This window comes from Bombus huntii, chromosome 15, assembly GCF_024542735.1.
Source record: "Bombus huntii isolate Logan2020A chromosome 15, iyBomHunt1.1, whole genome shotgun sequence".
In the NCBI taxonomy this organism is placed as follows: Eukaryota; Metazoa; Arthropoda; class Insecta; order Hymenoptera; family Apidae; genus Bombus; species Bombus huntii.
Window position 1 is genome coordinate 529,044 of NC_066252.1, and position 21,638 is coordinate 550,681.

General features: G+C 33.4%; 1 protein-coding gene across 7 annotated transcripts in view; it reads right to left on the reverse strand.

Moving 5' to 3' along the window:
- LOC126873802 (uncharacterized) overlaps window positions 1-21,638 on the reverse strand; it is a 114,205-nt gene that overhangs the window by 6,740 nt on the left and 85,827 nt on the right. For 3 of the 7 annotated variants that reach the window (XM_050635038.1, XM_050635039.1, XM_050635041.1), the window contains 5 exons: window positions 7,432-7,851; window positions 5,355-5,549; window positions 1,339-4,019; window positions 941-1,032; window positions 529-805 (listed from right to left, as the gene is read on the reverse strand). In XM_050635038.1, coding sequence (XP_050490995.1) covers window positions 529-805; window positions 941-1,032; window positions 1,339-4,019; window positions 5,355-5,549; window positions 7,432-7,851 — 3,665 coding nt within the window. The remainder of the gene's footprint in view (window positions 1-528; window positions 806-940; window positions 1,033-1,338; window positions 4,020-5,354; window positions 5,550-7,431; window positions 7,852-21,638) is intronic. The other 4 variants (XM_050635044.1, XM_050635042.1, XM_050635040.1 and 1 more) reach the window with 4 other exon arrangements.

Genomic DNA, 21,638 nt, shown 5'->3' on the forward strand with positions numbered 1-21,638 from the left:
GGCGAATGAATAATCGATATTATTTTACGAAATAAGTTAACTGTTATCATTTTATGCAAGCATTGCTGGCCGGATTAAAAGTACTAATCTAAACTCTAAATTCTAAAAATTATATTTATTTTTAATTAAGATATAGCAGACATTTTTTTATAGCCTCGCTTACGCACGTTGTGTACGAACCTTCATCTCGGATACCCCATTCGTTCCACTCTCCTTTGTATACATAAGCAGAAAATTCCGACCAGGTCATTTTATTCGGCAGTTGGCAACTAAACAGACGTATATTCTGCCACAGATTTGTGCACAATTCAACGTATAATTCTTTGTGGTAGTAACGATAGTTTTTCGCAAATATCTCGGAAATTAAGGCCGACTACCAGTTACATATATAGGAAAAAGTTGTTCGGAATCATGTCCCCACCACATATTAAAAAATCATCGAAATCAGAAAAGTTAAGTTCGATCTGTACATTTACCAAGGATGTTGTTGATAATTATAGTACATTTATACCGAACCAAAATATTTACCTATTATTTTGCATTCCAATATTAATGCAAGCTGTAAGCAGATCTTCGTCGTCCTCATCGCCATCACTGACTTGATCTAAACATTCGGAAGAGTTGTTTATATTTAATATATAAGGCATGTTACGGGTATCTCCTTTTAGTTCAAATTCCTTACATCCTGAATCGTTAGAAGCCTTCAATGCACTAGTCACGTACGAATTAACACCGTTGCTAGGATAACTTTTATCAAATTTATCGTTTTTTTCAAACATGCCATTCTGTGTATCGTATTTCTTCTCTATAATAAAATAAATACATTTTTTTAACTGTTTCAATAAAATTCTATATTTTTAGAGAAAATTTTTCAGTATCGTTGAATTTCGAATCGAGTAGTATCGAGAGTGAGTAAAAACAATTTTTTATGTAACTTTACCTGGTTTATTTTTTGTAGAATTGGGCGCTATATCATCACTCTCAGCATATTGTAAGTTGCTCGAAGATACTTGTGTAATTGTTGTTCTTACGCTGCGAATAGGAAAATACAGAATTTTTATTTATTTTTTCATATATTAAATATGTAGAGTATCCTCAGGTTAAAGAAAATAACAAGTGATAGGAAATGTGTCACATAGATGTACGTATCTGTATATATTATACATAACATATATATCATGATATAACCATGTGTAATCATATTATATATATAATCAAGATTATAGTTACGAACCAAACATTTTTTGTTAAGAAAATAAGTTACTAAAAATTTTCATTTATTTTTTAAATAAAATGTTCTTTTTGCTAATTGTATTATCTACATGAAAGTGTACAAACCTCAATGAATTTTTCATAGAAGTGTGATCATTTTCCTCAACATTATTGTCCTTGATATTCGTTTCAAAGTACTGCAACATTTGACTTCTCTCCTTGTCACTCGAAACTTCCGTACATTCCATTCTGGTACATTCTAAATTCAATTCCTCCGTATCTTGCAGTTTACCTTGTTCCTGAATCTTCTTCAATAAACTCCTCTGTCGACTATCCTCTTGCAAGTCAGAAGCCGATGCCGCTCTAGAAGAATTTAAAGACGTTCCATGTGGAGTTCCTTCTGTGCAATAGGTCTTTACTGTATCTTCGTGGATGAGTTCTTGATCGTTACTCGGGAAATAGTGAGAATGTGGTTTTCCTTCGTCTTCCAGACTTCGTTCAGCATAACGCAAACTATAGTCAGTTGGTTGATCCAAATCCGTCTCGGCATAATCACTGAACAGATTTCCCTCTGTTCGATAACTGACAGTCGGTGAGATAGCCTGTTGTATAGTATTCAACGAACTGTGTTGATGTAAAACAGTCTTGTCGTAGACGTTTCCAAAGTTGATGTTGTCTTTCGCGGGAGAGCTGTTGTTGACGAATGATAACGAGGTCGAGGTTTCTATTTCAGGCTTCGTGCTCACGTACTCGGTTTTTGTGCAAACGTTCAACTCCGTTTCCTCGGAAATACTGGACTGACTACCAGTCTTGAGCACAGACGTGATGCTTTGTGGCAAGTTGTCTTCTACGGAAGAGTGTAGCAAATTCTGTGAACAGGCGGATTCTTGATCCGGAGCCGAGGACCAGGAAATAGTAGAATTAGTGCATCTAAGGTCGACGAGACCATTAAAACCGTCTGACGACTTCAAACGATCCGGGATGGCGTTTTTGTAGCGTAACGTATACTTCTTCTCCGAAGAGGTCTTCGAGTGAGCATCACTGGACATTCCGCTGTCGAAACCGACTGCGGAGTGTAGCGACGAGGACTGTTGTTTTATCTGAATATCAGTAGGAGATAGTCCATTCAATACGTGTCGATTTACCCTTTCAAACATGGTGTCAGAATGAGTGCTTGTTATGGAGCGCATAGAGTCTCTACTCTCGCTTCTGGCGACTCCGTTGCACTTCATATTGGATGTGCTAGGTTGATTATGTAGCTGATAGGAGCGTAAAGTTCGCGTGTTGATCCCCAAGAAGCTATGTTCCACCTTGAACGAAAACTTATCGTCTTTGTTAGTCGGAGATGTGCTAGGTTCGATGTTATCGCAAGTTTCGGCCAAGCTTTGATCTATTTCTTGCTCCAGAGCCCTTTGTCTGCGTGCAACTAAAGTTGGTAGAGTTGGAAGTCCTAATCCGCGTGCTGTCGAGTCTAAGTGGACGAGATTATTACAGCCTGGTCTGGCACTCAGTAAATTCTTCAAGGCTGCGCTTGAACCCATTGAAATCATCTTGTGCTTGGAGTGAATTAGACTACGAAGCATTGGAACTGCGCCCAGGTCCCATAACAGACGCTGATCCTGTGGACATCGGGCAGAAAGATTCCACAGAGCTCCACAGGCGTTACTAACGACGGTTAAACTAGGTGATCGCAATTGTTGTAACAATACTTGCAAACATCCCCTCTCTCTTACAATGGCTCGGTAATCTTCTCTAACAGCAATGTGACTAGATACATTCCTCAAAATACCACCGGCGTTTTCAACAATGGCTAAAGTTTTAGATGGTGCTTTGTAGCTCAACATATCCACGAGGAATGCCAGTGCCCCATCTACGGCACAAATATCCACTTTATTCGTACTACAGTGTGCCGACAGGTTCCAAAGTGCAGACAGTATCGACTTAAGAGTTGATTCCTTCCTACCCTCCATCGCAGCCTTCATCAAACCAGTTACTGCTCCCACTTCCCTCAACGTTTGCTTGCTACTAGTATCAGCTCGCCACGACAAATTTCTCAACACAGACGCTGTGACTTGTCTGAGATCGTCGCTTGGACTTCTCAATTGCGAAACCAGAGCCTTCATGAACTCTCGGAAGGAACAGAGCAATGCTTTATTGTTTCCATCGCCGAATGTCAGATTCGTCAGAGCCATTCCGGCATATCTACGCAATGTGATGCAATTTTGATCGTCGCATTCGCTTCCATGAGCCATATGATCCATCTCGATCAGCTCTGCAACTGCATGAAGTCCACCGAGCTGACACATGGCGTGACGATGAGCTTCGTCGAAGGAAAGTTTCATCAATGCCGCTATCGTTGGCCCGGGATGCCTCTCTAGATCATCGGGAACCTGACCCGTTTCTAGGGATGTCCTCAGAGTCTGGCAATAGTCCCGTAACTGTTCTAGAAACCGGAGAACCCGCGCCTCCCGGCGTCCAGCCCTCTCGTCGCTTTTGGCATACACTATATTATGCAAAGCTCGAGATGCCTTTTCTCTGGTTTCTGGATCTTGTCCTGGAGCGTGAATCAGTTGTACCAACAGTGGAAGGCATCCTGATTGCCTCATTATGAGGCAATTGTCTATCGAATTGCTCATAGAGAGTAGCGTTGCACTCATGTCCTCTCGGCCCTCCGTGCTACCAAGCATTCCCAGTAGATTGTACACTACGTCCACTTTCGCCCCTAGCCTTCGATCGCCTTGCATTTCCGTGGAACAGCCGAGGGCCCCGCCCGAATTCGACGAAAAGCTCATCACGCTGGCTACGTCCTATGGGAGAGGATGGAAATTAATGTTAGGATTTTGATTTAGGAGGAATACTGTCACCTTTGAAGTCCCTTCCTCTTTATTAAAAAGTAATAATTAAATTAGTTTTTTAGTAATTAAGAACCTTTTTCCTAGTTTTGTAGGACTTACATTTATCAACAATCGAAGAATATTTGTTCTACTATCTTCGTAAAGTTTCCGAGGAAATTTAAACTGACCTTCAATTTATTTTTTTACTTTATACACAAAGGGCTATCTATTCTATTTTCAATTTTTTATTTATATACTATGCAACGTTGTAAATTATTTATTAATTTGTAATTATTCACTCTTTCTAATTAATTGTTCCTATTAAATAATCGTTTAACGTTAATATATTAAACGTTTATAATTATATAAACTATATAAAATTATAAAAAACTATAAATTATTATATAAACGTTTTAAATATATTATAGGAAAATAGTTCAGCTCGCTTATATAATATTCTATTATATAAACTATATATTTATCACACCTTCATTACATTATTATATGTTAATATTTGCGTTAATTTTTCAAATATATAATATTATATGCCTTATGACTTAATAAAATAAATTTCCATAGTAATAAGTTATTAAATCATTCATGGCGATTTTTGCTTCGCAAATCGATTGTGTAATAATGATAATGGTTAGTACGATGAGTCAAACTTCTTTTTCGCAGGTCATGCTCCCTTTTCAGCGCCGTCTTTATGACAGGTTACGTATTTATTAATTCATGTTCATTCATTTATTAGTCCTGTTCATTCAACTCACGATATATACGTATGTTCCACATTTATATCCTTATACTTTAGATATATTTTCCTTTTTTTAATATAATTGTATTCTTTAGGATTCTTCAAAATATTAACAGTACGAAGGAAGAGTAATAGTTAAATAAAGATACTGCTCAGAAACTTATTGCACTTATTATAGCGTGAATAATCGCAGAAAAAGATAATTTTTGAGTCAATTAACAAAATATATTTTTGAATGTAACTCCTGGACTCGTCATATCTCCTAAGTGAATAATGATATTACTCTTCCACGATTCTTCAACAAATTACATGGCACATAATTTTGGAGATGTTTAGTAAAATCAGTAAAATAACAAAACAGATTTTCCCTAATGTAATATAATTTTGAGATTATTTGACTATCAAGATAAAAAATGGCCACTATTTTTCGTAAAATGCGATTATATAACGCATAATTTTGAAATCGATTTGTAAGACTATTAAAGTAATAAAATACTATTATTTTTCCCTAAAGTCGATTGTGCGATGTACGGTTCAGGAAAACAGTGACTTACGTTGTGTACAGTGATTGATGTGCTTTGTTGAGTGGAAAAGCCCATTTGTTGATTGGCCCATATGTCTCTTCTGATGGGCCACGTTCCCCGATAAGAAGATGGTAATCTGTGGCCCTGTAGAGATATATCTGGTTTGCTGTCTTCCTCGCTACTTCCACCTTCATTGTAACGTTTATTTCTTCTTGTATAAATCTGCTAAACATAGTTAAACAATCTAATTAACGATGAATTCATGGTATGACGACAAAAGATTGTATTCGTGAAAATATAAAAGTTCTTTAAGTATAACAAGTTGATAATTTACTATTAACACTCGATAAAAAATATGAAAACAGACAAGATTTTACTTATCCTCAGCACGAATCAACTGAAATAATAATAATAGGAATTTACCAATTTTTATAAACTCACATCTATTTTTTTAGAAAATATTTCATCTTCTATAGGAAATTCCTTTCTACCACGTATAATCTTAATCAAACATTATAATTCTAAATTAAATTATTTTTTTGTAATTCTAAATCTACGACATGAACACCTTTAAAAAATCTTTTAAAACATTGACCATATGTATGTTAAATACGATAATGCTCGTCCTAAAAAAAAAAAGGAAATAAAATAAAACCATTAGACCAACCACTCTAGAAACAATTCAAATTTCCCGCTAAAAACAGAACCGAAGCCATGAAGTTAACTCAAGTCTACTTGCCCACTGTGAAATAATCAACGTTCGTACTCTAAGCGTCTTACGTTCACAGGCTACAGAAAACGTACGAAATAAATTCTTGCAGAAATGTTTAGGGTGACAGGGAGAGTTAAAGAGGGAGGGAGGGGGGGGGGCGAAAGAAAAAAGTGCAGAGATAGAAGCGCAAGCGAGAAAGGATATAGATATATGAGTAAACGTGTATAACCAAAGGTAGAGAAAGACAGAATGAGCTCTCCGTAAAATCAATACGGAGCTACGTTGGTGGAAGTGCATGTAGGAAGAACTCGTACTCTACAAGCATGAGGCGATACCAGTGGTTTCCAACCATCTCTTTTTAATTACTCGACTAAGACAAAATAATATTAAATTTCTTTGAACAGCAGAAAACATCGTCGATATATTGTAGATAACGTAAGATTTAACGTAATCTTCGTTTTTCAGATATTTCGGAACTAGTTCTATAAGAATGCAATAGTTTGTTGAATGATTAATTAGCTATAGAGAGTAGGTAATGTGTGTAGAAATTTTAATTAACATACAACCAACTAACGTTTTAATAAACATACAACTTTTATTGCTCGCTTAATGGAGAACCTTGTACGTCACGCATTTTCGTTTACACACTCCTGAGCATCCCCATAGGTATTAATTGATTTACACACTCGTTATGGCACGGTACTAGATGCTGCGCTTGTGCTTTTAGGAACTGCATTAACTATCTTCGATACAATTACCGTTGTCATCTGACGATAGAGGTTTACATAATGTCGGACAACACGATGACATTTTGTCATCATAGGAGATAACGAAATGTAATGGGAAATGGTAATTTCACTTTCATCACTGACAGTTTATATACCAGTATACAGAAGTTACAAAACACCATGTAAGATTCGAGCAAATATGAAAAAGATCCAAATTAACATCGGTAAACATCGATTTATTTGGCACGTCGAATCGTGCAAAAGAAGAAACGATAAAATATTGCCGGAGATTTTGCAATCGCTTATAAAGTTCTTCCAATAACAAACAAAGAAACCAATCCACTACAATGGACAATCGCATTCCCTCGGAGTATTCGAATTCACCTGTTCTATCTGCGCATTACAGGCTTCTCTTCGATTCGGGAAAACAAAGCCACACAACGGTCACTCGACAAAGGAAAAAATATACACAGTCTAGTTCGATCAATTTCAGTGTCATATCTCCGTGATCGTTCTATGCGAACCTATCAGTCACACGTCGTAGCATGCATCAACGAGGCTGGAGCAGAAAACAAAAGAAAAAAAAGGAGTATGCACGAGATAAGCAAGAAGATATAGATAGCAGGAGAGTAAGAATGGAAGGACAGTAAGAAGATAAAAGAATTACCTCGGGGCTCGGCGTGGACGACCTTCGTTCGTCCTCCTCCTTTACTTCTGGCTCCATGGCATCCTCCTTGTTGGTCTCAGCGATCACGGAGCCTAGGTACAACCTTGGCCTGATGTGGGCATTGACGGGCAGAGAAGTGGAGGAGGATGATGGCGTTTTCAACGCGTTTTTCATCAGCGAGCATCTCGCGGATGTCGTCGCCGCTGCGGCGACAGGGTTGAACGCTGCGCCGTCCACGGACGACTCCAGCTCGTGCGCCGCGACGCCGATCAGGGGCGTAGATATCTCGATGTCGTGAGGGCGCCTCTGAGCCTTCCACGAGCCGACACCTTCCACGTCGACGCCTATCGCCCCGCGAAACACGCGACACTCCTCCGACAACAATCTTTCTGCTCTTTTCTGACAATCCTCCGCGTCTTCCTGCAATAATAATAATCAACAAAATGAGTAGTTTGAAGATTCCCGGATAAAAATCACAGTATTAAGCGATCGTTTTACAAACTACGTCGTATGTCGGTACTTGGCATACAGTTTACAACCGCGTTCTTTTTAAAAATTCGTTGTTTATTTTGTAAAAAATAACAATGCGAAATAAATCGCAGACAAAGTTGGTGTTGAGATTTTCCATAAATATCTTTTTACGATCATCTCTTTAAGTGCCTTAGTGTACATAAAGAATTTGTATAGAGATTTCGTATAGAGACTGTATGATAATAGGAAATAAATGGGAGAGAAAGCTGAAGTCTAGGGTTGCTCGAGAGATTTTGAATGGATATTTGTTTTAGAATGATCTTTCCTAGTATTTTGGTTTAGGTAGGTACATAATTTGCATGAATCTCGAGTGCAGATTGTGCGATAATAGAAATTTACTTAGAGAATTCAATTTTAATTACTTATTCAAGCGATTCTCGTTTGTTTGCAATGATTTTTTGGACATCTTTGTTATTTCAATCTTCATTTAAAATCCTAAGTTTTAATTTTTAAAAATAAAAAATTCTTTTATTACGGCAAATTCATATGCTAAATAATTATCATTGTTCGTTCAATAGATGTACAAAATATGTTTGCATCGTCCCTCCTTATTATTTACTTTATAACATTTATCGGCTTTGTGATTTCTAATTTCGGAAGAAACATATATTTTTTATTTAAAATTACAAAATATACGAAAATTAAAATAAAGATTATAACCATATGCAAAACAGAAATGAGAAAATGATTAGGCGTAAGTATGCAGGTCTAATCGTTTGTTTCTGACAGATACAACGTAATCATAAGGATAAGCTCACATACTGGCCGGAAGTGTCACATATACGTAAGCTATATAGCAACGCGTTCTTGTTGTCCCGCTAATCATCTTTCCAGCTCTGTACAGTACAGTACAAACCTATATAGGTTTCAAAATCTAAAACGGATGAAATTTTCTACTAGGTAGAAATATAACAAAAATCGTTATCGAGGAAACGAAAAAAACAAACATAACAAAATGTACAATTATAATGTACGAATATCTGCAAATATTCATTGTGTACGTGGTAATAAGATGTAGATACTGATATTTGTAATTCTAGAGGATTTTTCAGATATGCGTTAGTTGTAAGTCAGCCAAGAATAAGCGTAATATTGGGTAAAACATTCGATTTAAAAGTCAGATTGCGAAGAATTGAGTAACAAGATGTAATGCAAACGTTTGGAATTTTTATGGAGATGCTCTCAACCTTATTTTCACTCGTTTCTTTCGTGGCAATGACGATATTGTCAAAGATTTTTTTCCTTCTATTAAATATTTTACGCCTAATAATTTACCATTTGGCCATTAATGATTGAAATTTGATTGACTGTATGACTTAGGAATGCAGTCGTTCCTCCGATTGGTACGAGGCGGTACGAGTTAGCATAATATTCTGGTTCGATATTTCATAAGTCAGTATGTAATAAGTCTAATATATCAGACTATTTTAATAAAATTATATATTATAGGTTTTATAGATATAAGTTTATTCTACTATGTACTTGTAGCTGTCTTAGATTCCCATTTAATCTTTTTTAATTGTAAAATAAGTTTGAATTTTTGGCTCTGAATTTTTTGCTTTTTGTCAAAAGTTAAGTCAGAGCAAACAATTAGTACTTTACTTAATGGATTTGGTTTTGTTGTCCCGGGACCTACTATAAACCATAATCTATCCTCCGGTTAAGATGGCCATCATCTGTATAAGTATATTAACTCGGACCTGTAATAATCCTGAGGAATAGTTATAAACTTCAACTTTTTACCTTTCTGCCAGGGCCCTTAATTGCTACAAACACTTTACTTGTTATCATCCCTTCGAACAGAATACATTTCGACTTGCTCTTAATGCTTCGCTGAAAACACTTGTATACGCATCAATCGTATTCTTAAACGTTGTTGGAAATAAAGAGTATATTAAACTCAGTGTTATAATCATTCAATCACCCCTATTATCTTAACTGAAATAGGAGATCGGTTGATTCGCGGCGTCGATCATCGTATCGTAACGAGAATTTACGACTCTCATTATACGACGTTGAACGTGTCTCCCCGCGGAGCGGTCGAACAGATTTTGTAATAATTATAATTAGATATCATACTAAGATAATAGTAACAATAAGATTGCGATATGTAAGATTAAAAACATGAGAATGCAAAGCAATTTGTAAGTGCGTATGGTAGGTGTACACTTTGTATACTACATTGTAGTAAGTACAATAAATGAAGTTTGATAAATTGCGATGATTTTATGGTACCGAAACCGTTGTATACGAAACGTAAAATGCGAGAGAAAATGAAAGTGTCAAGACAACATAAAAGACAAAGAAAAGAGGATATAAGATTTTATTATACCAATTTATCATATAATATGATTTAAAAAATTTCAAGTGAAATTGTAAGAAAGTGAATTATACATATATGTATACTACATGTATAATGCATAATGACAATTAGTATACGTTTCAGGACATAAGTTGTTATATAACGAAGCGTAGGCAGTGCGTTCTTATCATGTAACATCCTCGTGCGGACAAAAGTAACGAGCAAACGCAGTGTCACTCACAATTGCCTGTGCTAAAAATACATTCATATGTGTAGACTATAAGAATTCTTTGAATGAATATCTCAGATATCAAACGTTAACATATAATGAATCACCTTTTAATCATTCAGTATTCTTTCCATGAAAATCAGTCTCATTCTAATTAAATATTTTATTGCAGTAGTATTAATATTTACGTCTTTAGGATATAATACCAAAAGTATAACACTGTTTCAATATAAATTATTAAAAAAGTTACTTATTTTAATTATTGGTAATATCTAATGTAGTTGAAATATTATTAAAAATATTCTAGTATAAATTATAAAAACGTTCCTTATTTGAAGATTAGCTTTCAAAAGGACACTAATTGGGTATTTTAACCCCTTGCTTTGTGATATCGAATCACATTATAAATCAAATTCAGTGAGATGCCTTCAAAGGCAGGCATTAACTGTATTAAAGTTCAATTCTAATTTTGACTTTAACACGAAACAAGACTGTGAATTAACAAATACAAATTGCATATAACATTACAATGTCTTGTTTTAAACATAGAGCTATTACTTCATTAATTGATACACATATGCGTATATGCAAGGATAGAACATATGGAGTTAATTAAAAAAAAAAGTAAGATGCATCGGTTAGATTAGCAACTGAACCGATTACTATTCACAGAATTTAATAAAAATGATTAAAGAAGTATTTTATATTTTACACTTTTACATCGCTTAAATGCAAAATTGAAGTTTTTCTTTGTTCCTAAGAACATATTTCACATTACGATACTTTTTAAGCTATATTAATTATTAATATATCATGTTTTGAGCGTGGCGCTGTTTGGAGCAGAGGTATGGGGCTGGAACATGGAAGAAAGACTGAATACAATACAAAAAAGGCATGTGGAATAGATGTTAGGTTTAGATATGACAACACCAAATTATATATTGATAGAAGAATGCAAGCTAATCGAAATCAAAGAAAAAGCATTAAAAAGAGCAGCAAGGTATGAAGAGAAAGCCTCAGAATAAAAAAAGGAACTAGTAAAGGAGTGTATAAAGGAAAGAGAGAAACTGGGGAAATGGCCAAGAAATGGAGGGACACAGATAGAAGCAAGAGAAGAGCAAGAAAGGATGACAGCAGACCAAATTATAGAAGAAAGAAGAAAGAGAGAAGCAGAAGAGAGGGAGGAAAGGATAAGGGAATCCAAATATAACATACATTACAAAAAAATCGTCAAAGAAGAATTACCAAAATACTTAGAAGGGAGGATGAAGTGGAAGGACAGAAGAATGTTAGCAAGATTCAGATGTGGAAACAAGACCAAAGCAAAGGAATACTGGAAAGAACAGGGAGAAAAAAGATACAGACTATGTAAAAGGTAAGAAGAAGACCTGAGGTATGTAATAGAAGAATGTGAAATAACGGGAGGACCAAAGGACATAATAGAAAAAACACTAAATGAGACTAGAGAAGGTCTAACAGAAATAAAAGCAATAATACAGAAGAGAAGGACAATACAAGAGACGAGGAGGAACGACAGGAAGGAAGCATAGCAAGGAGGCAAAAACTCAAAGTTGCAATAGTTTTTTAGTCATTAGTTTTTAGTTTCTAGAGATAGATTAATTAAGGGAGTGGAATATAATAGAGTGGATAAGAGGGGAGGTAGGTATATAAGAAGCGAAATAGGTGTAAGAGATGTAAAACCGAAAGTTCGTCCAAAGCCGAAAGGCACGGACTGAGCAATAATAAATAAATATATCATATTTTTTCAATTTTATAATTCGATTATCTTTGCAAATAAATTTGCAACTTATTTTTATTGCAGACATATTTTTAAAGATATTAAGATACATTTTATTATTTGTCTTTTAATTATATGTAAATTTTAAAAACATCTTTTAATATTAAAATTTAGATCTCCACGAAATATTTAATCATATAAGTTCTAATAAAAGAATATGGAAGTATTATTTATACAGTATGATTCATGCTACCGGAACTGGATTCTCTGATTAGAATTAGATAAAAATATTAGAGATTGAAAAGATGAATGATTTTTCTTACAAGTGTTACGACGCATATGCGCAACTGGCGTTTTAAATAAATAAATAAATAAATAAATAAATAGAGTTTTGAAATGTGCATAATACATACATGTATCTCTTACATGTATAAAATTAATCACTCCTCGTGTGTTATTCTCTAAGTGTGCTATCATTAATTTCTCAATGACGCGTGTGAAGTTTTTCGTCTGTAACGTATAATATCAAAACATTATGAGCTCAGAATATGCGGCTTACTGGAAATAAGTCACAATGTCGAAGATGTTCGTATACAACAAAGAAAAACTGTTCCATACTGAGGTCGAAATGATAACACATTCTGTTAATATGTTTAGAAATTGCTCAGTAGTTCATGATCTATCAACGAGTAAAGATTACAGTACAATATTATATAAATTTCCTGAACTAAAACAGCAACGGTTCTCAGTAGCAAAAATATCGAAAGTAATAAGAAGAAGTCGTAGAGTAATACACAATTTCTTAAAAGATGTTGAAGATTATGGCAAAAAGAAAATTACTGGTCGGCCGTCAGCGTTATCCGATCGTGATAAGCGAGCAATTCTGCGTGTAGCTTCCAACTCGCAGTTAACAACGAAGTAAATAATGGAAAAATGTAGTATTAGTGCTAGTGTTTCAAGTGTTCGTCTAGTTCTACTATCCTGCAAAAATATTAAGAGGTTAAAATTGAAAAAAAAACCTTCGTTAACAACGAAACACAAAGTAGAACGTTTACACTTTGCAAAAGAAAGAATGCATTGGAAAAAGAAATGGAGAAGGGTACTATTTTCAGACGAAAAAGATTCAAGTTGGATGGTCTTGATGGGTTCCAATATTATTTTCATGATATAAGAAAAGAGACAATGCCAACAATTCGACGACAAATGGGAGGAGACAGCGTGATGGTTTGGGCCGGCATCGGTTATTTCGGCAAAACAAGTATCAAGTTCATCGATGGAAGAATGAATAGTGTCCGATACATAAATTTAACCAAAGAACAAATAAATAATCATGCAGAACGCACTTCTGGACCTGATTACATCTTTCAACAAGGTAATGCATCTGTACACATATCAAGATTGGTACAATCCTATTTTAATGAAAATAATATATCTATTTTGCTGTGGCCTGTACGCTCCCCGGACCTTAATATTATTGAAAATTGCTGGGCAGAAATTGTTCACGGCGTATACGCGAATGGAAAACAGTACCAATACGTACAAGAATTAAAAAAATGCAATTGTACGCAAATAGATTACGTTAAGTCAAAGTTATATCTAGAAACTATATAAATCGATACCAAATCGTATAATAGAAGTAATAGAAAATAAAGGGGGATGTACCCATTATTAAATAAGTATATATGTTTGATAAGTTATTATTGTTAGTTACAATTTATGTTGATTATTATTTTTTTATTGTACATGTGTTATCATTTCGTTTTTAAAATAAAACAATTTTTTTTGTTACATATTAAACCTCATAATATTTTTAATTATTTCCAACGAGCCGCATATTCTGAGCTCATAATGTTTTGATATTATACCGTTACAGACGAAAAACTTTACACGTATCATTTAGAAATTAAGGTTAGCACACCTGGGTTATCTTTTTGACGAGGAGTCGAAAGACGAAATGTATGGTCGAAATTTACAGAAATTTGATTAATTTGCCACATATTTTTAATACAACTCTGTACTAAATAAGGTGTTTTACCAACAAATATACATTTAGATATACATAAAAAATAAATACTGCAAGTGTAAGCAGTATTCATCATTTTTCTTTAATACTTATCCTAATGTCAATCAGGAAAGGCGTATGAGTTGTTTCATTTGTGTGAAACACCTTATACATAAATATAGTCTATCACAAAAGTCTGTATACACTTTTTAAATATAAAATATTGTAGCAAAAATGTCAGAAAACGAGCTTTTTTGGCACATTAAGACACATATGTGTTATTAAAATGTAACATGATTTATTCACTATGATCTTAAATTAAAGAAGAAGTACTAAAATATAAAATACAATGTTACATCTGTACGAAATCACAAAGATGGTTTAGTATTATATTAAGACCTTGTAAATGACCTACGCAAAGCGCGTCTATAATTCCTTTGATAAGTTAGATATACAATCTTCGATAACTGAACATACAAGGTGTACATTTTTTCATTTAAGGATTCGTTGTCGAAAAAGATAGGTTTGAAAATCTGCCAGGTAAGCGTACATTAGCTTTACTATTATTAAACATGGATAATGTCACGATTCTCTTTCTATTACTTTCTTCCTAGTACTTTTATTTCCATGACACCAATCTGCACTATTACTTTTATATACTTCTGTAATGCCTCCAAGCATAATAACAGCTTTGAAGAATTAAAATCAAACATTATTTTGGCGTTTGGAGATTTAAAAAATGTGCATAATTCATTACAAAAAGTGCATAATAATTTACTTCAAACAGCAAAGTTGTATATACAACATCATGGTCAACATTTCGAGCATTCGTTAAGCAATCTTATATATAATATTTTTATAATATTTTTGAAACAATTCAAATTAAGTACAGAATGAAAGAAAGTGATAAAACGGATTTTAAGCGAACCAACTCCAAACGAAGTCTTAAGTGAAAAAATATTTCTATTTTTTTCGATTTGTTTTTGTATGTAAAATTACCACCCGACCAGCGTATCACAATTTTAGAATACCCCGTATATTTATAGACCTTTGTGACTGACTACATTTTTATTTTTTTACGAATCACAATATCATACCTATACTGACTGTTTCCTACCTCTTTCTCTCTCTATCAAAAAAAAAAAAAAAAAAAAAAAGGAACAAGGAAGAAGAACAACGAACTACATGAAAGGTGTAGAAGTTTTCACTAACCAAACAGTTCATTCCGATACAAAACGTTTGAAACCGATCTAAAAACTGAGAGCAGCCGTACGATATTGTCTGGTTTAGCATCATCCGGTCGGGAATTATTGCTTTCGTGTATTCCACAGGGTTCACTCATTTTTATCCCACTCAATTTAGGCCTGACAGCCGCGTTCGTTTCCTCACAGTTTCACTCTCTTTAAAGCAAAGCAAACAAACATAGCCGGGGAAAGCGATATTGCTCGAATTCGCGCTGAAAGACCCGGCAATTTCGATTGGTTGTACTTTCTCTCCAGGTTCATGGACGTTCTTCTCGAGCTTCCCGAGCTCGCCATTACGACGTGATCGAGATTTAAACGCCGCGCTGCGCCGTTCCATTAGACACTGTCACGAAACGTACCACTGCGTGCAACAAGCAATTAACCCGCCACGTTCCGGGCCAACGAAAGGTCATCGCTATCGCAACTTGCCAGGCCCTGAAAATGCCATCCGGAACATCTTACGGATCCGGAGAAATTTATGTCGCATCGATTTTAATGACTGCAAAAAAGTTAAATACTTAATAGAGAAGGAACCAGAGTTGTTGCGATGATCTGGGTATCGAGATATTCTATGAGAGTGCGGAGAATTTGCGGATTGCACGATGTTCTAAAAATGGTATTCGCGATATTCTGCAGAACCAGAGGAATTTAAATACTATGCAGAAAAATCAAACACTAAATTAACGGCACGATACAGATTTTTCACTGTTCTAAATATGGAAATAGGTGAGCCTTCATAGGTGGCACAACTGGAGTTAGGAATATTCTATTGGTATGCCAATATCATTGGTGGTTTCATCTTCGAAAAAGTCGAGTTTGAAAACGCGTCAAGTATATGTGAATTTACCTAATTTCCAATTACATAATTGTTGGAAAGTAGAGATCCCTATTTCACATATGTTTATATATATATTTAATACATGTATACACGTGTATTTAAATTTTACATTTAAAATTTTAATTACATGTATATCAACATATCCGTATTTTAATTCGCGTGACTCTAAATATATGGGTATCCGAGAAATCTAGGAGATTGTGAAATTAATAAAAGAATATTTCGATATGTTTACTGGAATAATATGGGGAAAGATCACGCGAATCAAAATATAGATTTATTAATACACGTACATTTAGATACGCATGAAGTAATGAACGGATAGCCATGTACTGAACATATATAGATTGAGATACGGATATTGAAGCATACGTGTACACGAGCCTTTTTAATAGATATATCATACCGTAATCTCTACTATCCTATATAATATGAAGGTTATCCTACATGCAAAAATAAATCGATAACGCAGTCGGTGATAGTGTATAGATTAAAATTTTTATGTTTAAAGCTTCCTTTAGGAAAAATTGTTATTCTTTATGAACTAACCTGGCACACACATATTCGACGTTTTCAAATTCAATTTTCTCAAAAACAAGGCTTCAATTGAAGAAGTTTTATTATGCATTTTCGAATATATGTAGATTAACTTTCTGCCAATTATCCGTTCTTTTTCAATCAGGTATGAGTCAAACACACATACAAGTTTTTAAACTCAATTTTTTATTCTTGATCTTCTTCTTATTCTGAACCATAGAATTTCTCAGACTTCGCTTGTACCACGAACTTAGAACCACAGTATCTCTTATCAGGTTGTAAGAATTTGCTTATGCGTATACCACAATATTTTAAATAAGGTATCTGCGATATTGTACAAAATCAAAGGAATTTGCATTCCACAAATATTGGTCTTTTGCAGACAAGGCTATCTCCGTTTCTTTTACGGACAGACTATGTCGTCGATACTCATGCCTATCTTTTTCTTACTATTCTAGGTTCTTAAAATATCTGACAATATTCTGGAATATTAATTTAAGTTTTTCGTATATTATATAATCGTTTCAGTGGTTTTTCGGGAAGAATAAAAATTCGCTTTGAAGAAAATCACGAGTGAAATTTCATTTGAGCCCATTTAAGGTTGCTTACGCAGAGTGATAATTGTTTATTTCAGGGCACGCCTCATTGATTTTCATAATCTTGAAATACGTTCAGATCATCATTCTGGACACTTTTTTCTATACATGTTACCGCATTATTCATTGATATTCGTAAAAATCTTCAATAGAATTTAGGTTAGGTACGATTATAGTTTATTCTGAGGTCGACTGCATTTTTATATTTACATATAGTCCATATAGTCTAAACTAACTTATTGATGAGAAAGATAGCCATTTTTAATATTCTATAAATAAAAAAGAAAAAGTAATGGGTTATGGGTTGAGCTAAATTAGTACCCGGTCGTCATTAGGCGACCAGCAATACTGACATGAAATAATTTTCGATCATTGATATACAGAATGTTACGCTTCATTTTCATCTTCAAGTGATCAAAAGATGTATATATGTATGTTCCAACACGCAATCTGGCGATAATCACACAGGTCTTAATTCGTGAGTTACACACAGAAGTATGTTTGATAGTATATATACGTAAAAGTAAATAGTAGTAATCGGATTTACGATACATTTACAAAATTAAATGAAATAAAAATTAAGTTATGCTAGAGTAGCCTCATGGCGACCGTATATTAATCTAATCCAACCTACAACCCATTATTTTTCTCATTTATACTAAGGATGATTAATTTTTTATATTAGAGTCAGGTTTACGTTGAGGTTATACAAAAATGGGGCCACTTATATGCTAGAATGAAGTGTAATAAAACTTAAACTTAATTGAAGTATTTGTTGAGTATGTCGGAAATTAAGGCTAAGCAGCGGTAACATGTATAGGGAAAAGTTGCACGAAAAGATCTTGATAACATATCTCAAAGTCATCAAAATCGATGAGGTATGCCTTGATGTAAATAATTACCCGCAAAGTTAATAAATAGAAAAATAAGTACTTAATCGAGAAACAGAGATTTTGCAATGTTCTAAATATCGAAATATTTCAGGAAATTAAAAAATTTCTAAAAATCTATTTCACAACTTTCTGAATATGGTATCTAAGGCATCGTGCGTAACCGAGGAGATTTGTATTTCCTAGATATTAGTAAAAGAAGATTAAAATTGTTCCCTTAAATACCTCACAAAATTTGAATCACAGTAAGTCGTGATCGATAGAAGACACATACTTAATCGGGCAATAGATTTTGATCATGTGCTAAATATGTTAATACTATGAGATTGATGAATTTGCATCAAATGCATCAAAATGGAAGCGAATTTGAAATACATACATTGTACATAGTACGTCAAATGTTCAATATCAATAAAATATTGAGAAAACAGCATAGAATTCTAGCAAACTCATAGAAAAGGAGTTGAGCAAATATTAATATTAATTATTTTTAATTATTAATTAATTATTAATATTAATAATAGGATTAAAATTAAAAAGAAAAAAAGGTGAGAGAGAAAACTAAACGCCATGCAAATTCAAGAAATAAATTGAATGATAATGAGAAAAAATCGTTAAAGATCATACGTATTAAACGAAATTAAAGATCAACGTAATTAAAAAGTAGTATTGATTATGATTAAAAAATTTATATTTTACTTTACGATGTTCTTAAAATGGATATGGAATGTTCACCCACAGCTCGCTTTCTAACAAACAACTAAAAATCATAGGAATAATTGAAAAATAGCCATTTTACAAGGTGTTGAAAATAGAAAAAATGTTATAAATCTGACAGATCTTTAAAAGAAATAACAATGAGAGCAGATCGGCAGAGAATAAGTATTGCGGATGAATTTTGCCACTTTCACTTAGTTTTCTCCAACATTCGAGAAGTTCAAGAACAATGAGTACGCTGGTAACACGAGCAACCACGCGTAACGTTGTTTCAAGCACGATCTTAGAATCACGTTAAATTATAATGAGTTAATTGTAGATGTGTTTGAAGATGGCACTAAAGATTGTTAAAGTACAGCTGGTCGTTAATAGAAAAGTCCATAAGAAACTGATTAGATGAGATTATGTAAATTGCTTCGAAACCATTGGCAAGTTACGGTTCATGGTAGAATTTTGCGTTAGGTGATTCAAATAATATCTGCGTAAGAAACGTAGATGAGAGAGTCGGTTGGTGAAAATAATTTTATAGTCGGGGGTTTCTCTTATGGTTTATGGCTATGATTCTGGTTTTCCTGATTTTCAAAGACTGTTAAAATTTCTGATGTGAACGCGGAGAGTCGAGCAGTGTAACGATTTTTATCAACTGATTTTTACATAAAACATGGCCATTTAAATCGAGTATCTAGAGTTAGTCATAGACAGAATAGTTGAGAAAGTGGAATAATTTAATGCAGTATTAGATTACTTGTACGCCAAGAAATTATAAATGGTAATATAATAAATTGTGAACATTATCTTTTTTCCTGCTTTCTTCAAAAAGATATTTGATTACGCCTCGCGATCCTTATTACAGTATGCTTGAATTAAAGTGCTAATTTAATATCCTATATTCAATATCATATGATATTAATTTAAAGATTAAAATATATGTATTAAAATAATATCAATTGTTGAAATCAGTTGTTCAATTCTCTATTTACTTATATTTACCAATGTACTATTGTATTGCATCACATCATGTTACGTTATGATTTATCATCTTCACGTTACTTATCATGTTATGAGTTTACTTATAGCCATTATTACACATATACAGTTTTACGAATAATTATCTAGATAGATAAATAGATGGATAGATATATAGAGAGAGAATTTCAGTAATTTTACATTCTAACAAATTTAAAATAGAGTAAGAAGAAAATTGAAAAGAGAAAATAAACATAAAGGTCAAAGTATAAAAATAGATACAGAAGGAAGCGTAGGAAGAATTAATCGATCCTTTTTTGGCTCGATTAATTATAATTGGATCGATCAATTATATATTTACTAAATTAATAAACGTCTCGCTGTTCATTAAAATCATTTATTCGTTTCACGCACTATTTTATCGTGAGACGGAAAAACTTTAATATGTACTAAACCACTGACTTTCATCGAGTTATAAACTCGTTTACTGCGAACGATAGCAAATAAACGTAACGAACGTATATTAGTCTCCTCGTGTAGGAAGCTTTCTAAAATTGTGCACGATACAAAATTCCATTCTCCAGGCGACAATTTTCCGTATAGGAAAAAATTTTCATTCAGTGTAACTCCGCTATCGTCAAACTGTGAGTTATTATTCACCTCGTAACTTGCGCATATTAAGTAAGAAATTGACGTTCCACCGACTATGGTGAATCATTCTTAATTGGCTCGTGATTCACAGCAAGTACGTTCAGACGTTAGCCTCAATTTTGCATTTTCGTTTCATTTATCCCTTTAAACATCATCAAGTCGTTTGTTATCATCAGTGTAATTTTCGAAATACATTCATATCGTTTATCTTAGAGCGGGAAAGATTTATTCTATTAAGAACTTTAATTACATAGTGCTGAGACATTTTTTCACGAAATTTCAAGCAGAAGAAAAATATAAATTAGATTCTTACGTGTTAGTTAAGACGTTTACTATGACGTTAATAAGAAGTAACATTATTTTATTTTTATATTATTATAATTATAATTAATTATTATTATTATAGTACAGAGTGATATATCTATGCTTTATAAGTTTTAGGTATTTCCTTTCTTCAATGCTCTATTATTATATTGTATTATTGCATTGCTACCAATGTAAATCAATACATAGTAATAATATTCATATAACTAGCAATAATGATTTTTATTAATTTTAAGATTTTAAGATTAATAATTGTAAGATTTACTTGTAAAAATTTATTTGTTTGATTATCAAACTTATTATTAAGTTATTATTATTCAATTTATTATTATTGCCACAATGTACAAGGGAATTTGTTGATACTAATATTTCGTAATTTGAGATTTGTAAAATTTCACAAATAGTATTAAAAAAATTATATTTACAAGAGGGTCTTGAGGATTCTTCGTGATTTCTAATCATGAAATTCTTTGGATGAAAAGAAGAAATAGTAATAGAACATAAGAGTGACATAGGAAATCCAGTATTTTAATATTTACTTCACCATCAGGTTATTTTACAAGTAATCCGGCTTTTTCAATATGTGTACATATAAGGTGAAAGTGAACAGCTATCTGATGGTAATTAATAGACTGCGTGTGT